This window comes from Erinaceus europaeus, chromosome 12 (genome assembly GCF_950295315.1).
Source record: "Erinaceus europaeus chromosome 12, mEriEur2.1, whole genome shotgun sequence".
NCBI classification, from domain to species: Eukaryota; Metazoa; Chordata; class Mammalia; order Eulipotyphla; family Erinaceidae; genus Erinaceus; species Erinaceus europaeus.
The window spans coordinates 21,536,426-21,554,982 of record NC_080173.1 but is presented as its reverse complement, the minus strand read 5'-3'; the positions used below and the strand labels follow the sequence as shown (position 1 = coordinate 21,554,982).

At 38.7% G+C, this 18,557-nt stretch overlaps 1 protein-coding gene across 3 annotated transcripts in view; it reads right to left on the bottom strand.

The window, feature by feature from the left end:
• SUCLG2 (succinate-CoA ligase GDP-forming subunit beta) overlaps positions 1–18,557 on the bottom strand; it is a 329,175-nt gene that overhangs the window by 152,199 nt on the left and 158,419 nt on the right. For all 3 annotated transcript variants that reach the window (XM_007535147.3, XM_060202910.1, XM_060202911.1), the window contains 3 exons: positions 8,335–8,434; positions 6,393–6,483; positions 359–511 (listed from right to left, as the gene is read on the bottom strand). In XM_007535147.3, coding sequence (XP_007535209.2) covers positions 359–511; positions 6,393–6,483; positions 8,335–8,434 — 344 coding nt within the window. The remainder of the gene's footprint in view (positions 1–358; positions 512–6,392; positions 6,484–8,334; positions 8,435–18,557) is intronic.

Below are 18,557 nucleotides of genomic sequence, written 5' to 3'. Positions count from 1 at the left end.
AAGAAAGGAAGAAAGAGGGAGGGTGGGTAGAGAGGTGAGAAAAAAAGAGAAAGAAGAAAAAGAGAGAGAAAAGGAAGAAAAAGGGAGAGAAAGTAGGAGGGAGAGAGACAGAGAGAGAAAGGAGAGAGAGAGAGACAGAGACCTAGAAAAGCAAATAATTTGGCTTTACATAGGTTCACCTAGACACCAGTAAGAAACAGAACTCCGGGGTGGGGGAGATAGCACAGTGGTTATGCAAAAGAAATAGGATTTGGCATGATCATGCCTTAAATCCCAGAAGCAGATGTGTTGCTGTTCATCTCAGACTCCAACTTCTCCAGTAACAATGAACCAAAAATAGTCAAGAATCTAGCCATACCTTAAAAATGAGTTCTGGATTTGAAGCCGCCACCTCTTCAATGTCAACACCCCCCTGAGGGCTGCCCACAAGCACAGGACCATTGCAGGATCGGTCCATCAGAATCGCCAAGTAGGTTTCTCTGGAAATGTCTAAGGCTTCAGCAATCATCACCTATCACATTAAAGAGGAAGTCAAATTAATTCATCATCAGACTGACTCCCATTTGGAAATCTATACAGACTTGCTACACAAATCAAACAGCTTCATTTTCAGGATCTTTAAACCCACTGAGTTTGCTTCTGGAGACTTTACAGTTATGCTCTCCTGGTGCACAATGCCCATTTTCACCTACTTAATTGATTCTGTTAACTTGTTCAAGTGACAGGTATTCGGTTTGACTTAAGGAACCTTCCAACTTTAATCATTTTTTTTCCCTCCTTTGAAAAACACTGACACTTAAGAAAAAAAAAATCCAGGGAAAGAGCTGTTATTTTAATTTGAGACAATATATATATATATATATATATATTACTACACTGATTTTTCTCAGATTGCACTGGTGGAAAACCAAATTTGATTGCCAAGGGAATCTTTTTACAGTATGTCTGGTGCTTCATGTATTTGTAGACTTCTGTCTCTTGGATTACTTTACTTTTATCGGTTTAAATACTCTTTTACACTATAGACAGACACTGATTTGTTCTAGCATAATGCAAATAAGGGTTAAAGTGATATCACGGCAGTAGAACACAGGACTTGCATGTGAGAGGTCCCTGGTATAATCTCCAGCACCCAGCATGTAGCAGAGTTAAACAGTACTCTGAGAAAAATAAGTAACAGGGGGTCAGGTGGTAGTGCAGCTGGTTACTCACACGTGGCGCAAGGCGTAAGGACCAGCGTGGGGATCCCCGTTTGAGCCCCCGGCTCCCCACCTGCAGAGGAGTCGCTTCACATGCAGTGAAGTAGGTCTGCAGGTGTCTTTTTCTCCCTTTCTCTGTCTTTCCCTCCCCTCTCCATTTCTCTCTGTCCTATCCAAAAACAACAACAACAACAGCAATGATAATAATAACCATGACAACAATAAAAACAACCAGGGTAACAAAAGGGAAAAAGTGGCCTCCAGGAGCAGTGGATTCCTGGTGCAGGCACCGAGCCCAAGCAATAGCCCTGGAAGCAACAACAACAACAAAAAAACCAAGTAACAATAAAAATAATGCAAACAAAGCCTTAATAATATAAACTCAATAGTGAAAATAAAATAACCTCTTGCTACATTTACACACCATTTGGGTTCAGTAGTTAGGATAAGCTCTTATGGAAATTGTCTGCTAATCAGAAAAAATCACCTCTTCTTGTTAGAGGGTGCACTCAAATGTTAGCAACATTACTGTTTGAGTGGCAAGTGGGGTGGAAGAATTTCACTCCTCACTCACTGCCTTGCCGGACTATCCATTTGTTCTGCCCAGTGTCAACAATTGCACGTAATAACTATACCAGGAAAAAACATTACTAACTTCTTCCTGTCTGTCTGTCTGTCTGTCTGTCTATCTATCTATCTATCTATCTTCCTTTCTATTCACCTGGGAATGGAATCATCCTCACACTGACATTTAATGTATGTTTTTGAATTGCCTTTTCATTTTTTAAATATTAATTTATTCATTTATGCTGGATAATATATTTATATAGGACAGAGAGAAACTGAGAGAGGAAGGAGAGAAAAAGAGGGAGGGAGAATGAGAAACACCCACAGACTGTTTCATTACTTGTGAAGCATCTCCTCTGCAGGTGGCCAGACCTTCAACCCAGATCCTTATGCATGTGAGGTATGTGCTTAACTAGGTGAGCCATGACCAGTCCCCTCTCTTCTCTCTTCTCTCTCTCACTCCCTCTCCCTCTCCCCCCCCCCCAACATTAGTATTATAGCTTGAACATCAATCCAAGGTCTTTTTCCTTCTCTATTTTTAAATTATGATTATGGTTAAGTACCACTGTTTCTGGTGGCCATCCCCCCCTTCAATTTTTTTTAGAGTTATTAATTAATGAGAAAGATAGGAGAGAGAAAGAACCAGACATCACACTGGTATGTGCTACCAGGGACTGAACTCAGGACCTTGCTTGAGAGTCCAATGCTTTATTCACTGCACCACCTCCAGGACAACCAATTCTCTATTTTAACTATGTAATGCTTAACAACCAGTCTTTATTCAACCTGGGAATGCAGTCATGGCATTTCCCTATGACAGACATTTATGCAGACTCCACCTTTTCTAAAATAGTTCGCCAATGATTATTTTTGTGTCTCTCTTTTCTCATATATTTTAGTATTTCCAGTGATCAAATCTGCCTCTCCACCTCTCTGTCTCAATCATAAATAAATAAATAAATAAATAAATAAATAAATAAATGTTAAGGGCTTCATATTAATTCTTTGTTCATAAATGGCCAAAGTTCATGCATACGTAGGAAATATTTCTTAGCACAGAATGCTGGGATTCTCTTAGAAATCTTCTGATTTTTATGTTCACTTTCTAATACAGAACCAGTCTAGTTATCAAGATTTAATACATTTTTAGTGGTTATTCTTGGAAATAACACAGCATTATAACTTTTTAGGATGTGTCATTCAAGAGTCCTATTCTTAAATCTTCTAAAATGTTGACAGATGTGCTCTGCATTTCATCAGATTTCTATTTCCAAAGACCAGCTGCTGTCTCAAACAACTCCCGCTTTATAGAAAGTGTACCACTCTTACAACATACCCAGGAAAATGATTATTACTGAGAGCTTATTCAAATTTTACACGAAGTCTTTTCACATTATTATGGCATCTATATGACCCAGGTAATTAGAATAATTTTTTTTTTCTTTTAACTGCTCAGCTCTGGTTTATGGCACTCGGGTTTGAACGTGGAATTCAGAGACTCAGGCGTGAGAGTTCTTTGCATAACCATTATGCTATCTACCTCCACCCAGTGGTCAGAATACTTTAGAAGTCATTATAGAACAATCTAAACTGTGATCCGGGAGGTGGCGCAGTGATAAAGCTTTGGGCGGTCCTAAGTTTGATCCCCGGCAGCACATGTGCCAGAGTGATGTCTGGTTCTTTCTCTCTCCTCCTATCTTCCTCATTAATAAATAAGTGAAAATGAAATAAAAGAACAATCTAAACTGACATGAGCATTCACATATGAGAAGTTCAGAGTAGATATATTTAGGCAAACAAACAAAACTTCATCTGTAACTACAAAAAGAATATTATCAACAAACACAGCTAGGCTTTAGAATACCCCAGTATGGAGTTTTCTACTTTCTCTTCACGTCTTGACCACTGAATTTACTTTGCTTTCTAATGTAATGTTACTTAACTTGTAGTCTATGGAACCGTCCAGTGCATAAACTATTTCTAAATTGACTGTGATCACATAAGATTAAAACTCCAGGGTGTCGGGCGGTAGCGCAGCGAGTTAAGCACTTGTGGTGCAAAGTGCAAGAACTACCGTAAGGATCCCAGTTGACCCCTGGCTCCTCACCTGCAGGGGAGTCACTTCACAGGCGGTGAAGCAGGTCTGCAGGTGTCTTTCTCTCCCCCCACCCCCGTCATCCCCTCTTCTCTTCCATTTCTCTCTGTCCTATCCAACAATGAAGACAGACAACAATAACTACAACAATAAAACAACAAGGGCAACAAAAAAGGAATAAATAAATATTTAAAAACAAAACAAAGATTAAAACTCTAATTAGTAAATAAAGTTGTCTCAGCCTTGAGTAACAACTATTTCTAAATCAAGAAACACCTGATAAGGAACATCTTCTCACCTCCCTAATTATTATTCTCAAGAAAAAAAAAATATATAGGCACTAATTTAGGAGGGGAAAGATCCAAAGTATATAACTGCATGTGCATACTTACATAACTCCTAGATTAACACAAAAATTTAAAGGTTAATTTCTCAAGTTAACCAGATTTCTGGTTGATGCCCCACACTTTGTTATTAATGCATTTTCCTTAAATTTCCACATAAAGTGAATGCTATATAAAAGTGGCAGTAAACATGACTTAAAGTGAGAAACTTCCTTAAGGAAAAGCAAAATATATGTCACTTGAATAAGTAAACATTTAAAGGTAATAGAAAGGGCAGGATTTGATACACGAAAATATGCCTGAGAGCTGAAAGTACAAGGAACTTTTACTTTTTAATTTTCACATTTCTGTAAGGTTGGAATTTTTACATATGTTAATCACTTACAACCAGGGGGGAAAATACTTAAAAATAAATCAGTCTAGTTGTTTTCTGGCAATATCTCAATTTACAAGAATACACTTATCTCCAATATTTCAGGAATTCATCTACAAACTAATTTTAAGCATTACCATATAGCTTGAATCTTCTGTGTATTTTTATATGCTTTTTAGAAGTATCACAAATTCTAACCTAAAACCCCATGTGTTTATATAAAACAACAAATTGCTACAAACAAAAATACCAAGTCTGTCCTCTATGGACAATTTTAAAGGAGTTACACAGATAAGAGGCTCATCGCACAGATTTAAAAGAGAAATAAAAGTGCACCAAAATAAAAAGATTTGCACCAAAGTAAAAGACTGTGGGCGTTGGGGGCAGCATTCAGGTCCTGGAATACAATGGTAGGAGGACTTCGAGGAGGGTTGTTATGTGGAAAAGTGAGAAATGTTCCACATGTACAAACTACTGTATTTTACCATCAACCGTAACCCACTGATCTTCCAAAAAAGAATTAAAAAGTGCAAGGCTGGGATGAACAAAGAGAAATAAAAATAATAATTACAAGTTTTTTTGTGTTTTTTTTTTAATTGGGAAGTTTATGGTTTACAGCAGTCACATGGGTATAATTTCTAATCTCAACAAGAGAAGTCTCTGTAAAACAGTCTCACTCCATCAGGACCTGAAAGTCCCCCTGCCCCCAAACCCCTCTCTACCCTCCTTCTCTAGAGTTCTTTTTTGGTGGGGGTACTATACTACCAGCCCAAGCTTTACTTTGTGTTTCCCCTTTCGTTTCTTGCTTCTTAAGTTCTACCCATAAGTGAGATCATCTTATATCCATCCTTCTCTTTCTGGTTTATCTCACTTAACATAATTCTTTCAAGCTCCATGCAAGCTGAGGTGAAAGAGGTGACTTCATCATTCTTAAGATGGACATTTGAGCAAGATTCCCACATTCTGATTTTGCATTATATCAGGTAAATCAAGGAGTTTGAGATGCGGGTAGCATAGGTGGACACACTAACAGGAAGTAAAACTGGCTTTTGACCTCAGCTCTGTCACAATTTCACAACTGAAGCAAGCCATATCACCTTTCTTCTTTAAGTGTGTGTAGATGTGTGCAAGAGAGAGTGAGTATGAACTTGTGTGTGCACTCCATATATCTACATGTCCTATAGCATGACCCAAAATGCAATGATTTCCAAGTGAGATATAGGGTTGCTTAAAAAGCAAAACCAAACACACAACCTCTAGAGCAAGATAACTAGCCGGGGAGGGCACTTGCTTTACCATGTCTGAAACACGAGTTCATGCTCTATTCTTACCGACATCAGAGCACCATAACATGGGGAATACTTTGGTCCTATGATGTCTCTGTTTTTTTTTTTCTTTCTCCTTGTCATTGTACCCAGTGACAACACAAACAAACAACCATAACAGATAACTCTGATACAAGAAAAAATACTGGCACTGTGAGGGAAGAGGGAATGCCTCCCCATGAATAGAGGAGCTGTCACTCCAAAACCTCTACAGCTTTAAACAGAATGGAGCTGTATTATAAACGTTAGAAAGCCACAGATGCAATCAAGCAGCCCACCCACTTTTCTACATATGTTGACAATAAACGGTAGCATTATAGGGTGCCCTGCAAAATCATACCACATAACAAACAGGTTCTAAGAAGTTTTAATAAATAAAAAAGGTGTACTTCCAAGTATAATACATCATTAAATATTGCCAAAACTCAAGAATGATTTACATTTCCCCCATTTTCAAACATAAAAAATGAACAAGAGAATTTATATTACCTTGTTAACTTTTACGCCTCCTTTTGGAGTTTGTTTTGTCGCCAGGTTATAGCCAATCATCTGTTTAGCCAGCTGTCCTACCACTTTAGGGCTATGGGAAAAAAGAAAGAAAGAGAGAGAGAGAGAGAGAGAGAGAGAGAGAGAGAGAGAGAGAGAGGAACCATAAACTTAAATTGTGAAGATCATTTTAAAGTAGAATCCACATTATATCCTCATTTCCACACTGACTCTCAACTGCATGGAGTTCATAGGTTTTATGGCTTCTGTGTGCCTAGCACTCTACCAAAAGGTCGTCGGGAATAAAATATGTGTGGAAGGATAAAGGACAGAAAGGAGGACAAGACTGGGAAAAAAGGAAATATGAAAGTGTAAAAAGTGTTACTCTTTAATAAATTACCCATACAAAGACACAGAAAAGAGGTTAACAGATTAAGATGAGAGCTGAATATCAAAGACTTAATGGTGGGCAGTGTGGTAAGAATAGCAAATCACAAGTAGTCACTCAGTTCTTGGAAACTGTCTTAAACTAAAAGATATATAAGGAATATAATTTTACCATAGGCAAATTGATACAAAACAACAACAACAAAAAAATCATCTAACCAAAATGCTTCTGATAGTCAACAATCATTTGCATTCATTCATTCACTCATGCATTCATGTTTAATCCTATCATGTTTAATCCTATCAATTCAGGGTTACAAGTAACTGAAAGCTATTCTGGGCACTCAGATCTTAAGGTAGTATGCCCTTCAATTCTTCCATCAGGGACGCAGGGACATGGACACACACACACACACACACACCCATGGAATGTGGGAGGAAGCATGAGGAAAAGCAGAAAATCCACTCAGATGAGGAAAGAAATACAAACCCCAATATGTTCCACATTCCTGCACCCATCCAGAGAAGGACTGACTTGTACCTCATCAATGCTATAAGGAAACCATAGATAGGAGGTTCTCATAAAGCTCTAATTTTCTGTTTCTCCCTTAAGATTTTTCTTAGAAAGAGTCAGAAACAGAAGGATGAATATGGGATGATCTCATTCTCAGGCAAAAGTTGAAAAACAAGCTCAGAAGAGAAAACACAAGTAGAACCTGAACTGGAGTTGGTATATTGCAAAGTAAAAAACTCTGGGGTGGGTGGGGAGGAGAGGAGAGGTCCTGGAAAAGGATGACAGAGGACCTAGTGGGCGTTGTATTGTTATGTGGAAAACTGAGAAATGTTATGTATGTACAAACTATTGTATTCAATGTCAAATATAAAACATTAAACCCCCAACAAAGGGAAAAAAATTAAAAGAAATAGTATCAAATCAGGGGAAAAAAAAGATTTTCCTTCACTAGTGATGTGGAAACTTTCCTGCCTTTTCTCCTAGGTAGTTATGTGACTGATTATTCAATTTGTGGGAGATTATAACACATAAAGATGAAGTGCTGTTTTTATACTGTCACCCCTTTAGTCAAGAAGTCTGTGGAAGCACTCTGTGACTAGTGGTGTTAGTTGTCTCTCCTGCCTATTGGTTCAAATCCTCCTCCTTTGTGTCTTTCTGGTCTTACCTTTTTCCTCATCAATGTCATAAAGACAACCAGAAGGAACAATAGGACCTGCTATACTGGGGGGAAGACACAGAAAAATGTAAGGGTTAAAATAAATAATGAGGGTGGGGAAGACAGCATAATGGTCATGCAAAATGATTCTCAGGTGGCTCCAAAGTGAAAGATTTAACACCCCCATCAACCAGAGCTGAGCAGTGCTCTGGTAAGACAGACAGACAGACAGACAGACAGACAGACAGACAGTCAGACAGGCAGACAGACAATATGAAGCCTCCTGTTCCTAGTGCAGTCCCTTTCCTCTTAGTGCTTTTTCTCATCAAGACCAAGATTTGCCATAACTGCTTGGACCAAAGGCATGGTAATTGGAATTTCAGACTTACTCTTTTGTTAAATGAACGCCTCCTTTCAAACCGCTACTGAAGACTCCTTTTCCCCTTCCTCCAGCTAAGATCTGAGCTTTTAAAACAATTTCTTTGGCATCTGAAAAAGAAAATCCGAAGTAAATAGTTTAAATTCATTTTTTTAAAATTTACATCTTTCTTTATATTGCCAGGAGGGTTATTGCTATGCCTCAGGGTCTATACCATGAATCACCCATTCCCAAGGAGCTTTTACCCTCATATATATATATATATATATATATATATATATCTGAATCCTATGTGTGTATATATATATGATACAAGTGTGTGTATATATGATATATATATAATTTTTGTGTATCCTATATGTGTGTGTGTGTATATATATATATATATATATGATACACACATATAGGATACAAAGAAATTGAGAGGGGAGGAGGAAGAGGTAAAAGAGGAGGTAGAGAGGTACCTGCAACCTTCCTTCACTACTGTGAAGCTTCCCCCTCCAGATGATTATCTGAGGGCTTGAACTGGGATTCTTGCACATGGTAGTATGTGTGTTGAAGCAGGTGTGCCAAACCTCCTTAAATTCTTTTTTTTAAACAAGAAGGAATGTGGTAATGATATATAACTTCCAAGAGTAGTAAAATCTTTGGGGGGGGGGGGGCATAGCACTGCTCAGCTCTGGCTTATGGTGCAGGAGATTGAACCTGGGACGTTGGAGTCTCAGGCATGAGTGTCTCTTTGCACAACCATTATGCTATCTACCCCTGCCCAAGTAGTAAAAGTTCTTTCAAACAAAGGCAATAAAGAATTAAAAAAAAAGAAAAAACACAAATAACTAATGTGCCTAAATACAAAGTCTGTGTATTAAGGATACTCGAGTATTTCCTACCTGTTTAAACGAACACTAGAACACTTCCTAAACAAAGCCAACACATGTGTTCACTTGCCTCTTTGCATGTCAGAATATGCTAAGTAAGCCCAGGTTAAAGTTATTAATTTGACTGTGTAGTGATATTCCCATGTGGCAGAGACACCAAACTCCCAGAGGTGCCAACTACCTATCAGCCATGTAACTACCTATCTGTGATGTCAAAGGCAAGACTGAATGACATGGGAGGAAGGCTTAAAGACAAAATACAAAGGGAGTATTTAATAAGTCTATTCTTTGAAATGAAGTTTTCTATATATTGACAGGACTGGGAAAGGAATGGTAAATGAATTCCAACTGAAGGCAAGCAGTATTTTTTTTTTAATGCATAACAAAATATCCCAGGGAAAAGTGTTTGCAGCATCTTCACCAGCACACATACACAATAAGAGTGATTTGTCAGTTCTTGACCTTTGAGACCAGAGGCATAAACTCAAACATCTTTAAGGACCTGCAAGAAAGTTGATTGCATGGAAAAAGAGTTGAAAAGAATGTCAGTAAATAGGGGCTCTCCCTTCCCGTATTACCCGAAAACACAAAGAGAAATGCAGTCCCCATGTCAACTATGCTTAGTAAACCAAATGGAATACATCTTCAGGGCACAGCTGGACCCTTTGTTATAATTCATCCTTGTTTATAAATCAGAGAACTAAATCAGATAAACATTTATAAGACTGTGAAAGGTTTCTGATTCAGCACATCAGGTTTATAATCCACAAACCCATGTTTCAATCCAGCATTTGTCCCTTACACAACTATGTGACATTGAGGAAGTGATTTAGTATCTCTAAGAATCAGTTTACTCGATAGCGAAATTACAATAAAGATCGCTTTAGGAATTTACTGAAATAGTATCTGTGAGTATCGTGAACCCTAAAACTATTGCTGCAATCAGTTAATCCATGTACTATTTCTATGCTATATAAATAATCAAAAAGATAGTTTCCACATAGAGATAATTTAAAAAAGAAAAACTAAACAGTGGCTCAGGAGGTGGCTTAGGAAATGCATTCCATGTGTGAAGCCCTGGGTTTGGTATCCAGGCACAACGTGAAGATAACAAAAGGCAAAAATGGGTGGAACTTCATGGATGGTGGAGCTCCTCTCTCTCCCTCTCTCTCTCTCTCTCTCTCTCTCTCTGACAAAATAAAATTGAGCTGGGAAGTGGTAGCAGTATTGCACATGCACAAAATTCTGAGTTCAATATTTAGTACAATATTTAAAAAAAATAAGGCTGGTATTACCAGCATTTATCTAAGTCATAGCTCTATCAGGTGTTAACTATTTTATTATCCATATTACTATCCTGTCATTGTTATTACAATGACAAACCCTGTCATTGTTATGCTTAAGGGGCTCCAGACAAACCCTGTCTTGTGATAAACTGGTTTGCAGCTAGGCAAAACAGCATTCTATGATTACTGTCCATTACCAGAAGCTCACCAGGAAAATAACCAAGTAAAATGAGTTCACTGCATACTTAGGTTGCTGAACCTAAGAGTAGCATACAAGAGAACTGTACCCAACAGGGGAACTAGGTAACATACATACCCTAGCCGATGCAGTTAGATTACCAAAATTCATTGTACTAATTAGTTGATTTGCCTTTCTCCTCTATTTGCTTACACTTGAGAAGAGGAGGGCTGACTCTCCAATAAAAGTAAACATAGGTTGGTGGTTGGTCACACATATTGCCATGTGCAGTGACCTGGCTCCCACCTGCAGGGAGGAAGTTTTTGAGTGGTGGGGCAATGCTGCAGGTGTCTCTCTTTTCTCTCCTTCTCTATGTCCTGCTCACCTCTCCACTTCACTCAGTCCTATCAAAGAAAGAGGGATGGGGGAGTAGCCACAGGGAGCAGTGGATTCTTTTTTTTTTTTTTTAAGGTTTATTTATTTATTCCTTTTTGTTGCCCTTGTTGTCTTATTGTTATTGTTGTTGATGTCGTCATTGTTGGATAGGACAGAGAGAAATGGAGAGAGGAAGGGAAGACAGAGAGGGGTAGAGAAAGACAGACACCTGCAGACCTACTTCACTGCCTGTGAAGCAACTCCTCTGCAGGTGGGGAGCAGGAGGCTCGAACCAGGATCCTTAAACGGGTCCTTGTGCTTTGCGCCACCTGCACTTAACCCACTGCGCTACCGCCCAAATCCCGGGAGCAGTGGATTCTTATGCAGGCATCAAGTGTTAGAAGTAACTGCATGTTGACAGGTCAATCCATACACCCAGCCTGTCTCTCTCTTTCCCTTATTGGGAAGGGTTCTGGGGAAGTGGAGCTCCAGGACACATTGGTGGGGTCATCTGTTCAGGGAAGTCTGGTTGGCATCTGGAACCTGGTGGTTGACAAGAGAGTTAACATAAAAACCCAAACAAACTGTTGACCAATCATGGACCTAAGGGCTGTGCTGGGTTAGCTTCCAGGGCCTGAGACCAGGGACTCATGGCTGAGCTGGGAGCACAGTTCAATCTTTATTGACAAGGGGGGATGCAGTTCAACAATCTAATCTAATCTAATCTAATCTAATCTTTCTTCATTTGAAAGCCCTGTCTTTTATGTCAACTGAGGCACAAGTGTCAGGAAGAGGAAGTAAGTAGGATAGGGGGTGGGGAGTAGGAAAATAAGAGCATGAACCAGTGGGGATTAAACCAATGAAAACAATGATTATGTAAAAAGACCAGAGTCAAGCAATGCAACAGAAGGGGTCTTAAAAGAAGCAGAATTTAAAAGCATACCAACAGGCTGGAATAGTGCAGATGAAGAGTGGGGGGGGGGGGGGTCCTTCCATTTTGTAGATAGATAATAGACACATTCTAGTTAAATTCCAAAGGGCCTGTGGCTATACTAGTTGGTTTTGAGTTTTTTCCCCTTTTTCTTTTTGCCTTTGATCCTGAAGTCTGATATGCAGGTAGATCCAAGTTATTGTCTGGGGAGATGATGTCATGGCTGGAAAAAGGACCAGAAAGCTGGATCGGGGAAGAGAGTAGCTCCCAAATATGGGAAAGGGGTATAAATATTGTTGACTGTAAACCCCATCTATTTGATGTGATCTGGGGCCCATAATTAGTTTAGGAGCCTATGTGACCTCTGCATCCCTCTAGATCTGAGCTCATGCCCATGTTCAGCAGGGAAGCAATTACAGAAGCCAGACTTTCCACCTTCTGCATCCCACAATGACCTTGGGTCCATACTCCCAGAGGGTTAAAGAACAGGAAAGCTATCAGGGGAGGGGATGGGATACAGAGTTCTGGTGGTGGGAACTGTATGGAGTAGTATCCCTCTTATCTTATGGTTTAGTCAATGTTTCCTTTTTATAAATAAAAATTAAAAAAAAAAAAAGAACTGCTACACTGCTAATGAAGCATCCCTTCTGCAGATGGGAAGAAGGGGCCTGAACCCAGGTCCTTAAGCTTGATAACTTGTGCTCTCAATCAGGTGTGCCCTCACCCAGCCTCTGGGACTACTTTTCAGTTCTGGCTTATGGTGGTGCCTGGGATTCTACCTGAAAGCTTGGAGCCTCTTTCAAGCATGATAATGTTTTGTATGACAATGTGCTAAGCCCTCCACTCTGAAACTTAAAAAAAAAAAAAAAAAGATGTGTGTGTGTATGTTTTCAAGGGATCTTATTGCTATGGTTTATATCTTTTACCAAATGATGTGTGTTTTTCTGAAAGACAAATACCAGGTGGTTTTACTCACATGTACAATATAAAGAATTGAAACACAAGAATCTGAAAAATTAAGAAAGAGCCAAACACTCCCTAAGACTTTGTGGAAACTATAATGGTCCTCATATGGAAGGAGGAGTAAAGAAGTGGGTGCACAGAACTGTGTGGTATGGAAATATACTCCTGTAATCTTAAGATCTTATAAACCATTATTAAATGACTAAAATAAATTTTAAAAATTCTGCTTGTGCATTTACAAAAAAAGAAGAAGTAACTCTGGGGAGTTGGATGGTGGTGCAGTTGGTTAAGTGCACGTGGTAGAAAGCGCAAGGACCAGCATAAGAATTCTGGTTTGTGGGAGTCGGGCCGTGGTTCAGTGGGTTAAGCGCACGTGGCGCAAAGCGCAGGGACCAGCGTAAAGATCCTGGTTCGAGCCCCCGGCTCCCCACCTGCAGGGGAGTCGCTTCACGGGCGGTGAAGCAGGTCTGCAGGTGTCTATCTTTCTCTCCCCTCTCTCTCTGTCTTCCCCTCCTCTCTCTATTTCTCTCTGTCCTATCCAACAACAAAGCAACGTCAACAATGGCAATAATAACCGCAACGAGGCTGCAACAACTAGGGCAACAAAAAGGGGGGAAAATGGCCTCCAGGAGCAGTGGATTCATGGTGCAGGCACCGAGCCCAGCAATAACCCTGGAGGGGAAAAAAAAAAGAATTCTGGTTTGAGCCCCGGCTCCCCACCTGCAAGGAAGTCGCTTCACAGGGAGTGAAGCAGGTCTGCAGGTATCTATCTTTCTCTCCCCCTTGTCTTCCCCTCCTCTCTCCATTTCTCTCTGTCCTATCCATCAATGACATCAATAACAATAACTGTTGGTATGCTTCTAATTCTGCTTCTAAAAACCCCTTCTGTTTCATTTGATTTAATCCCCTCTGCTTAACACTGTATTCTATTTACATAACCACTGTATTCTATTTACATAACTACTGCAGGGCATTGGTTTAATCCCCACTGGTTCATGATGTGTTTTTGCTCCGCCCCCTCTCCTTGTCACACCCTGATTTTCACCAGTCACTTTTCTCTCCACCCTCTCCACATCACATCCTGTTTACACCCTACTTGGCAAGTATATTAGTGTTGGTTTAGTTTAGCTCAGCTTAGATTGTGCTGCATCCTGCGTGAATAAAGAGATACTGCATACAACCCAACCATGAGTCCCGGGTCCTCTGTCTCCTCTCGAGAAGCCAGCCGGACAAATAACAATAATAATTACAACAAAAAACAACAAGGGCAACAAGGGGGAAAATAAATCTAAAAAATTTTTTAAAAAAAGAAGTAACTCTGGTGGTAATTTAAAAAAATAAAAAAGGATTAGGGTTAGGGTTAGGTTCATGGTTAGTCAACAATTTGTTTGGCCTTATATGTTAACTCTTTTATTTTCAGCCAGCAGGTTCCAGATGCTAACATGATACCAACTGGACTTCCCTGGGCAGACAACTCCACCAATGTGTCATGGAGCCCTGCTTCTCCAGAGCCCCCCCCCCCCCCACTAGGGAAAGAGACTGGCTGGGAGTGTGGATCGACCTGCCAACGCCCATGTTCATCAGGGAAGCAATTACAGAAGCCAGACCTTCCACCTTTTGCACCCCATAATGACCCTGGGTCCATACTCCCAGAGAGTTAAAGAATAGGAAAGCTATCAGGGGAGGGGATGGAATATGGAGTTCTTTCTGGTGGTGGGAATTGTGTGGAGTTGTACCCCTCTTATCCTATGATTTTGTCAGTGCTTCCTTTTTATAAATAAAAATAAAAAAATTGTTTGGCTTTACGTTAACTCTTCTTTCAGCCACCAGGTTCCAGATGCTACTGTGATGCCAGTGGACTTCCCTGGACAGACGACCCCACCAATATGTCCTAGAGCCTGCTTCCCAGAGTCCCACCTCACTAGGGAAAGAAAGAGACAGGCTGGGAGTATGGATCAACCTGTCGATTCCCATGTTCAGCGGGGAAGCAATCACAGAAGCCAAACCTTCCACCTTCTGCACCCCACAATGTCCCTTGGTCCATACTCCCAGAGAGTTAAAGAACAGAAAAGCTATCAGGGGAGGGGATGGGATATGGAGTTCTAGCGGTGGGAATTGTGTGGAGTTGTACCTCTCTTTTTTTTTTTTAATTTTTTTATTTAAGAAAGGATTAATTAACAAAACCATAGGGTAGGAGGGGTACAACTCCACACAATTCCCACCGCCCAATCTCCATATCCCACCGCCTCCCCAGTAGCTTTCCCATTCTCTATCCCTCTGGGAGCATGGACCCAGGGTCATTGAGGGTTGCAGAAGGTAGAAGGTCTGGTTTCTGTAATTGCTTCCCCGCTGAACATGGGAGTTGTACCCCTCTTATCCTATGGTTTCTGTCAGTGTTTCCTTTACATAAATAAAAATTAAAAGAAAAAAAAAAGACGCGATGAGGGAAGAAGGGAAGAAAGAAGGAAAGGTAATGAGAAAGACAAGACAAGAAAAAAAAAGAGAAAATGATTAAAGTTGGAGCTCTGTAATGTAATGGAAAGCTCTGTAATGTAAAGGAAAAGAGAAAAATGAGCTTCTGAAAGGTAAAATACGCATGCCTGACTGTATTATAGTCATAATAAGTGTTGGGATAATGTGAAGAATAATTGAAACAGTTTCGATCTCAATGCCTAGCACATAAAATAAAAAAAAGAAATGACAACCATTATAATGATTTTCTACAATCTTAAGGTGGCATTTAGGAAGACATTTTCTATTTCTTTTGAAGACTTCAAATGGAAAAGTATTTTTTACTGTGCATGAAAATTTTTAATTTTAAATTCAAAATTCTTTAAAAAGGATACTCAGCATATCATTGTCATTATCATGTCTCATAAAATTCTCATTTAAAAAAAATGCCTTTCTCTCTTAATTTTTCAAGTGCAAAACTCAAACAAAAAAAAAAAGTCAGATAGAATACCTAACTAGGTACTATTAATTGGCATTATAAAGGTGTAATGAGATCAGCTTCAGGCATTAACCATCAGAGCAAAGAAAGAGTTGTACCCTTAGTAAAGTGCTTAAAATGCTATCTCTTATGTATGTCACCACTTAAAATATGTCATGGGACTTCATGCTATCCAGTTTATAAACCAAATAACTATTTCAGATACTGTGAAGTCATATGTTGAGACAAACAAAAAAAAAGAGAATATATTCATTTAGTTTTGTTCTTTTCCTGATGAAGTTCGTATAATTAATAATGGGATTACACACACACACACACACACACACACTACACATTAAAAAGAATAGTACTGTTAGCTAAATATATGATAAACTTAGAACTATCACAAACTCTTAAATACCCTGCCATTTAAAAGAAAAAGAAAAAATATATAGCCATTTAAAATCTTTTTAAACAAGTGCTTGATGCTGTTCTACTCTATTAGGTAAATTTATGTTTATTTCTGCTTAAAAAAAAAAAAGTCTGACTCCCACAGACATAAATTAAATATGATTTTCTAGAAGCATAAAATGCTCTTTCCAGAAAGGAAATCTCTATCAAGAATTTCATCCTTCAAATCTGGATATTTTAATGGTTGAGCACTGTATTTTGAGATAGTATTGACTGAATTTAAATGTTTTTTAATTTAATTTTAAAATTGTATTTATTTATTTATTTTTATTTATAAAATGGAAACACTGAGAAGAACAGAGGATAAGAGGGGTACAATTCCCACCACCAAAACTCCGTATCCCATCCCCTCCCGATAGCTTTCTTATTCCTATGCTTTTTTTCAAATGTTCTCTCTTTAACAAAATGAGTCTAAACTTAACTGTATTAATTAAGATTTTATATCTATTTTTATAGTTATAGCTAGTTTTGCGATGGATAATAAACATTCCAGAAGATCAATCTAAAAGTGACAAAGTAAAAATCATTATAGAAATCACAATTTCAATAAAATAAGAAATGTGATAAATTGAGCAAGGCTTGCAAATCTAAGTCACTTTGCTTGTAGAGATGGCATTCTGTAAATATATTAGTGAAAACCTATATTCACAAGACATAGTTCAGAACCACAGTGCTAAAAGAACACAGTGAATGTCTTCAAATGTTTATTAAGAATACCAGCAAGAATGCTATTTTTAGTTAAATTCTTTATAGAGTTCAGTGATGAATCAAATACGTGTACCATTGAACTGATTTTAATTTAGCATTGTTCTCATAAAAAATACACCACTTGACTAAATGCAAAATGCACCTCTAGATAACTGGTACTCCAGTCTGATGACTACTATAATGATCATCTATTCCAAGTCAATAACATTGGACTTATTATAGGAACAAGTATTTCTATGGTTGACTGACTAGAACAAAATTGGAATATTCAGTTTTCAGGACAATTGCATGGTGTAATTTCTACCATGGTGATCACCTTTCATGAAGCTTGATAGAATTCTTAACTGAGAATGTCAAAGTATATTTTATATTTACCTATTACTGGAAGGCTAGGAGAAGCGGGGAGAAAAGTCAAAAAAATGTTATGGGAAAATCAACATTATAAAGAACATGTAATGGATGGAGAGATAGCAAAAAAAAAAAAAAACACCTTTGATGCCTGAGTCCTTGAGGCGGCGGGGAAGAAGAAAGAAAGGGAAGGGAGGCAAGAAACAGAGAAAGAAGGAAATGTAACTGTGGGGCAATAAAGTCGAAGGGCCTAAGCGCCAATTTCCTAAGGAAATGAAATTATTATTATTTTTATTTTGAAATTTGTATACCTTTATTAGCTTTAATGTAATATACAACTAGCAACTCTCAAGTACACCTGATAATCACTCTATATATACCAGCATAGGTTGAAAGCATTTTTTATTAACATCTCCTTTCTGAATCCATACTTAAAGTGAAGAACTGAATCTCCAGTCATTATTGTGGTATCTCTAAATGACCTCACCCTCTAACTGGGTCACTGAAGATAAAGTAGTAGTATTGCACTGTCTCCTATGTGCTCAGTGGCTTCTCAGTAACTGATAAATTATTTCAACTTCCTAACACCATTTGTGAAGAGACTCTTCCTTCTCCGTTGAATAGTCTGGGCCCCCTTGTCAAAAGCTAGATGTCATGGGATGATCCCACTCACAGACAGAAGCTGAAAAACAAGATCAGAAGGGAAAACACTAAGCAGAACTTGGACTGGAGCTGGTATGTTGCACCCAAGTAAAAAACTCTGGGGTGGGTGGGGGGAAGAGTACAGGTCCTGGAAAAGATTGACAGAGGACCTAGTGGGGGTTGTACTGTTATGTGGAAAACTGAGAAATGTTATGCATGTACAAACTATTGTATTTACTGTCGACTGTAAAACATTAATTCCTCAGTAAAGAAATTTAAAAAAAAAATCAAGAGGCAAGGGGGAAGATAGAGAGACAGAGACAAAGAGACATCTGCAGCATCACTTCATTGATTGTGAAACTCTTCCCCTGCAGGTGCACCACCACTCAGTCCCGAGTATCTATTATGTCTTTGTCTATAAAAACAAGAGAAAATGTTGTGGTACTTTTACTGAAAGTAAACAAAGTCCTTGGTAACATATAAGAAGCACATTAAAAATTAAGGTTATTGACACTGTAAAAAAA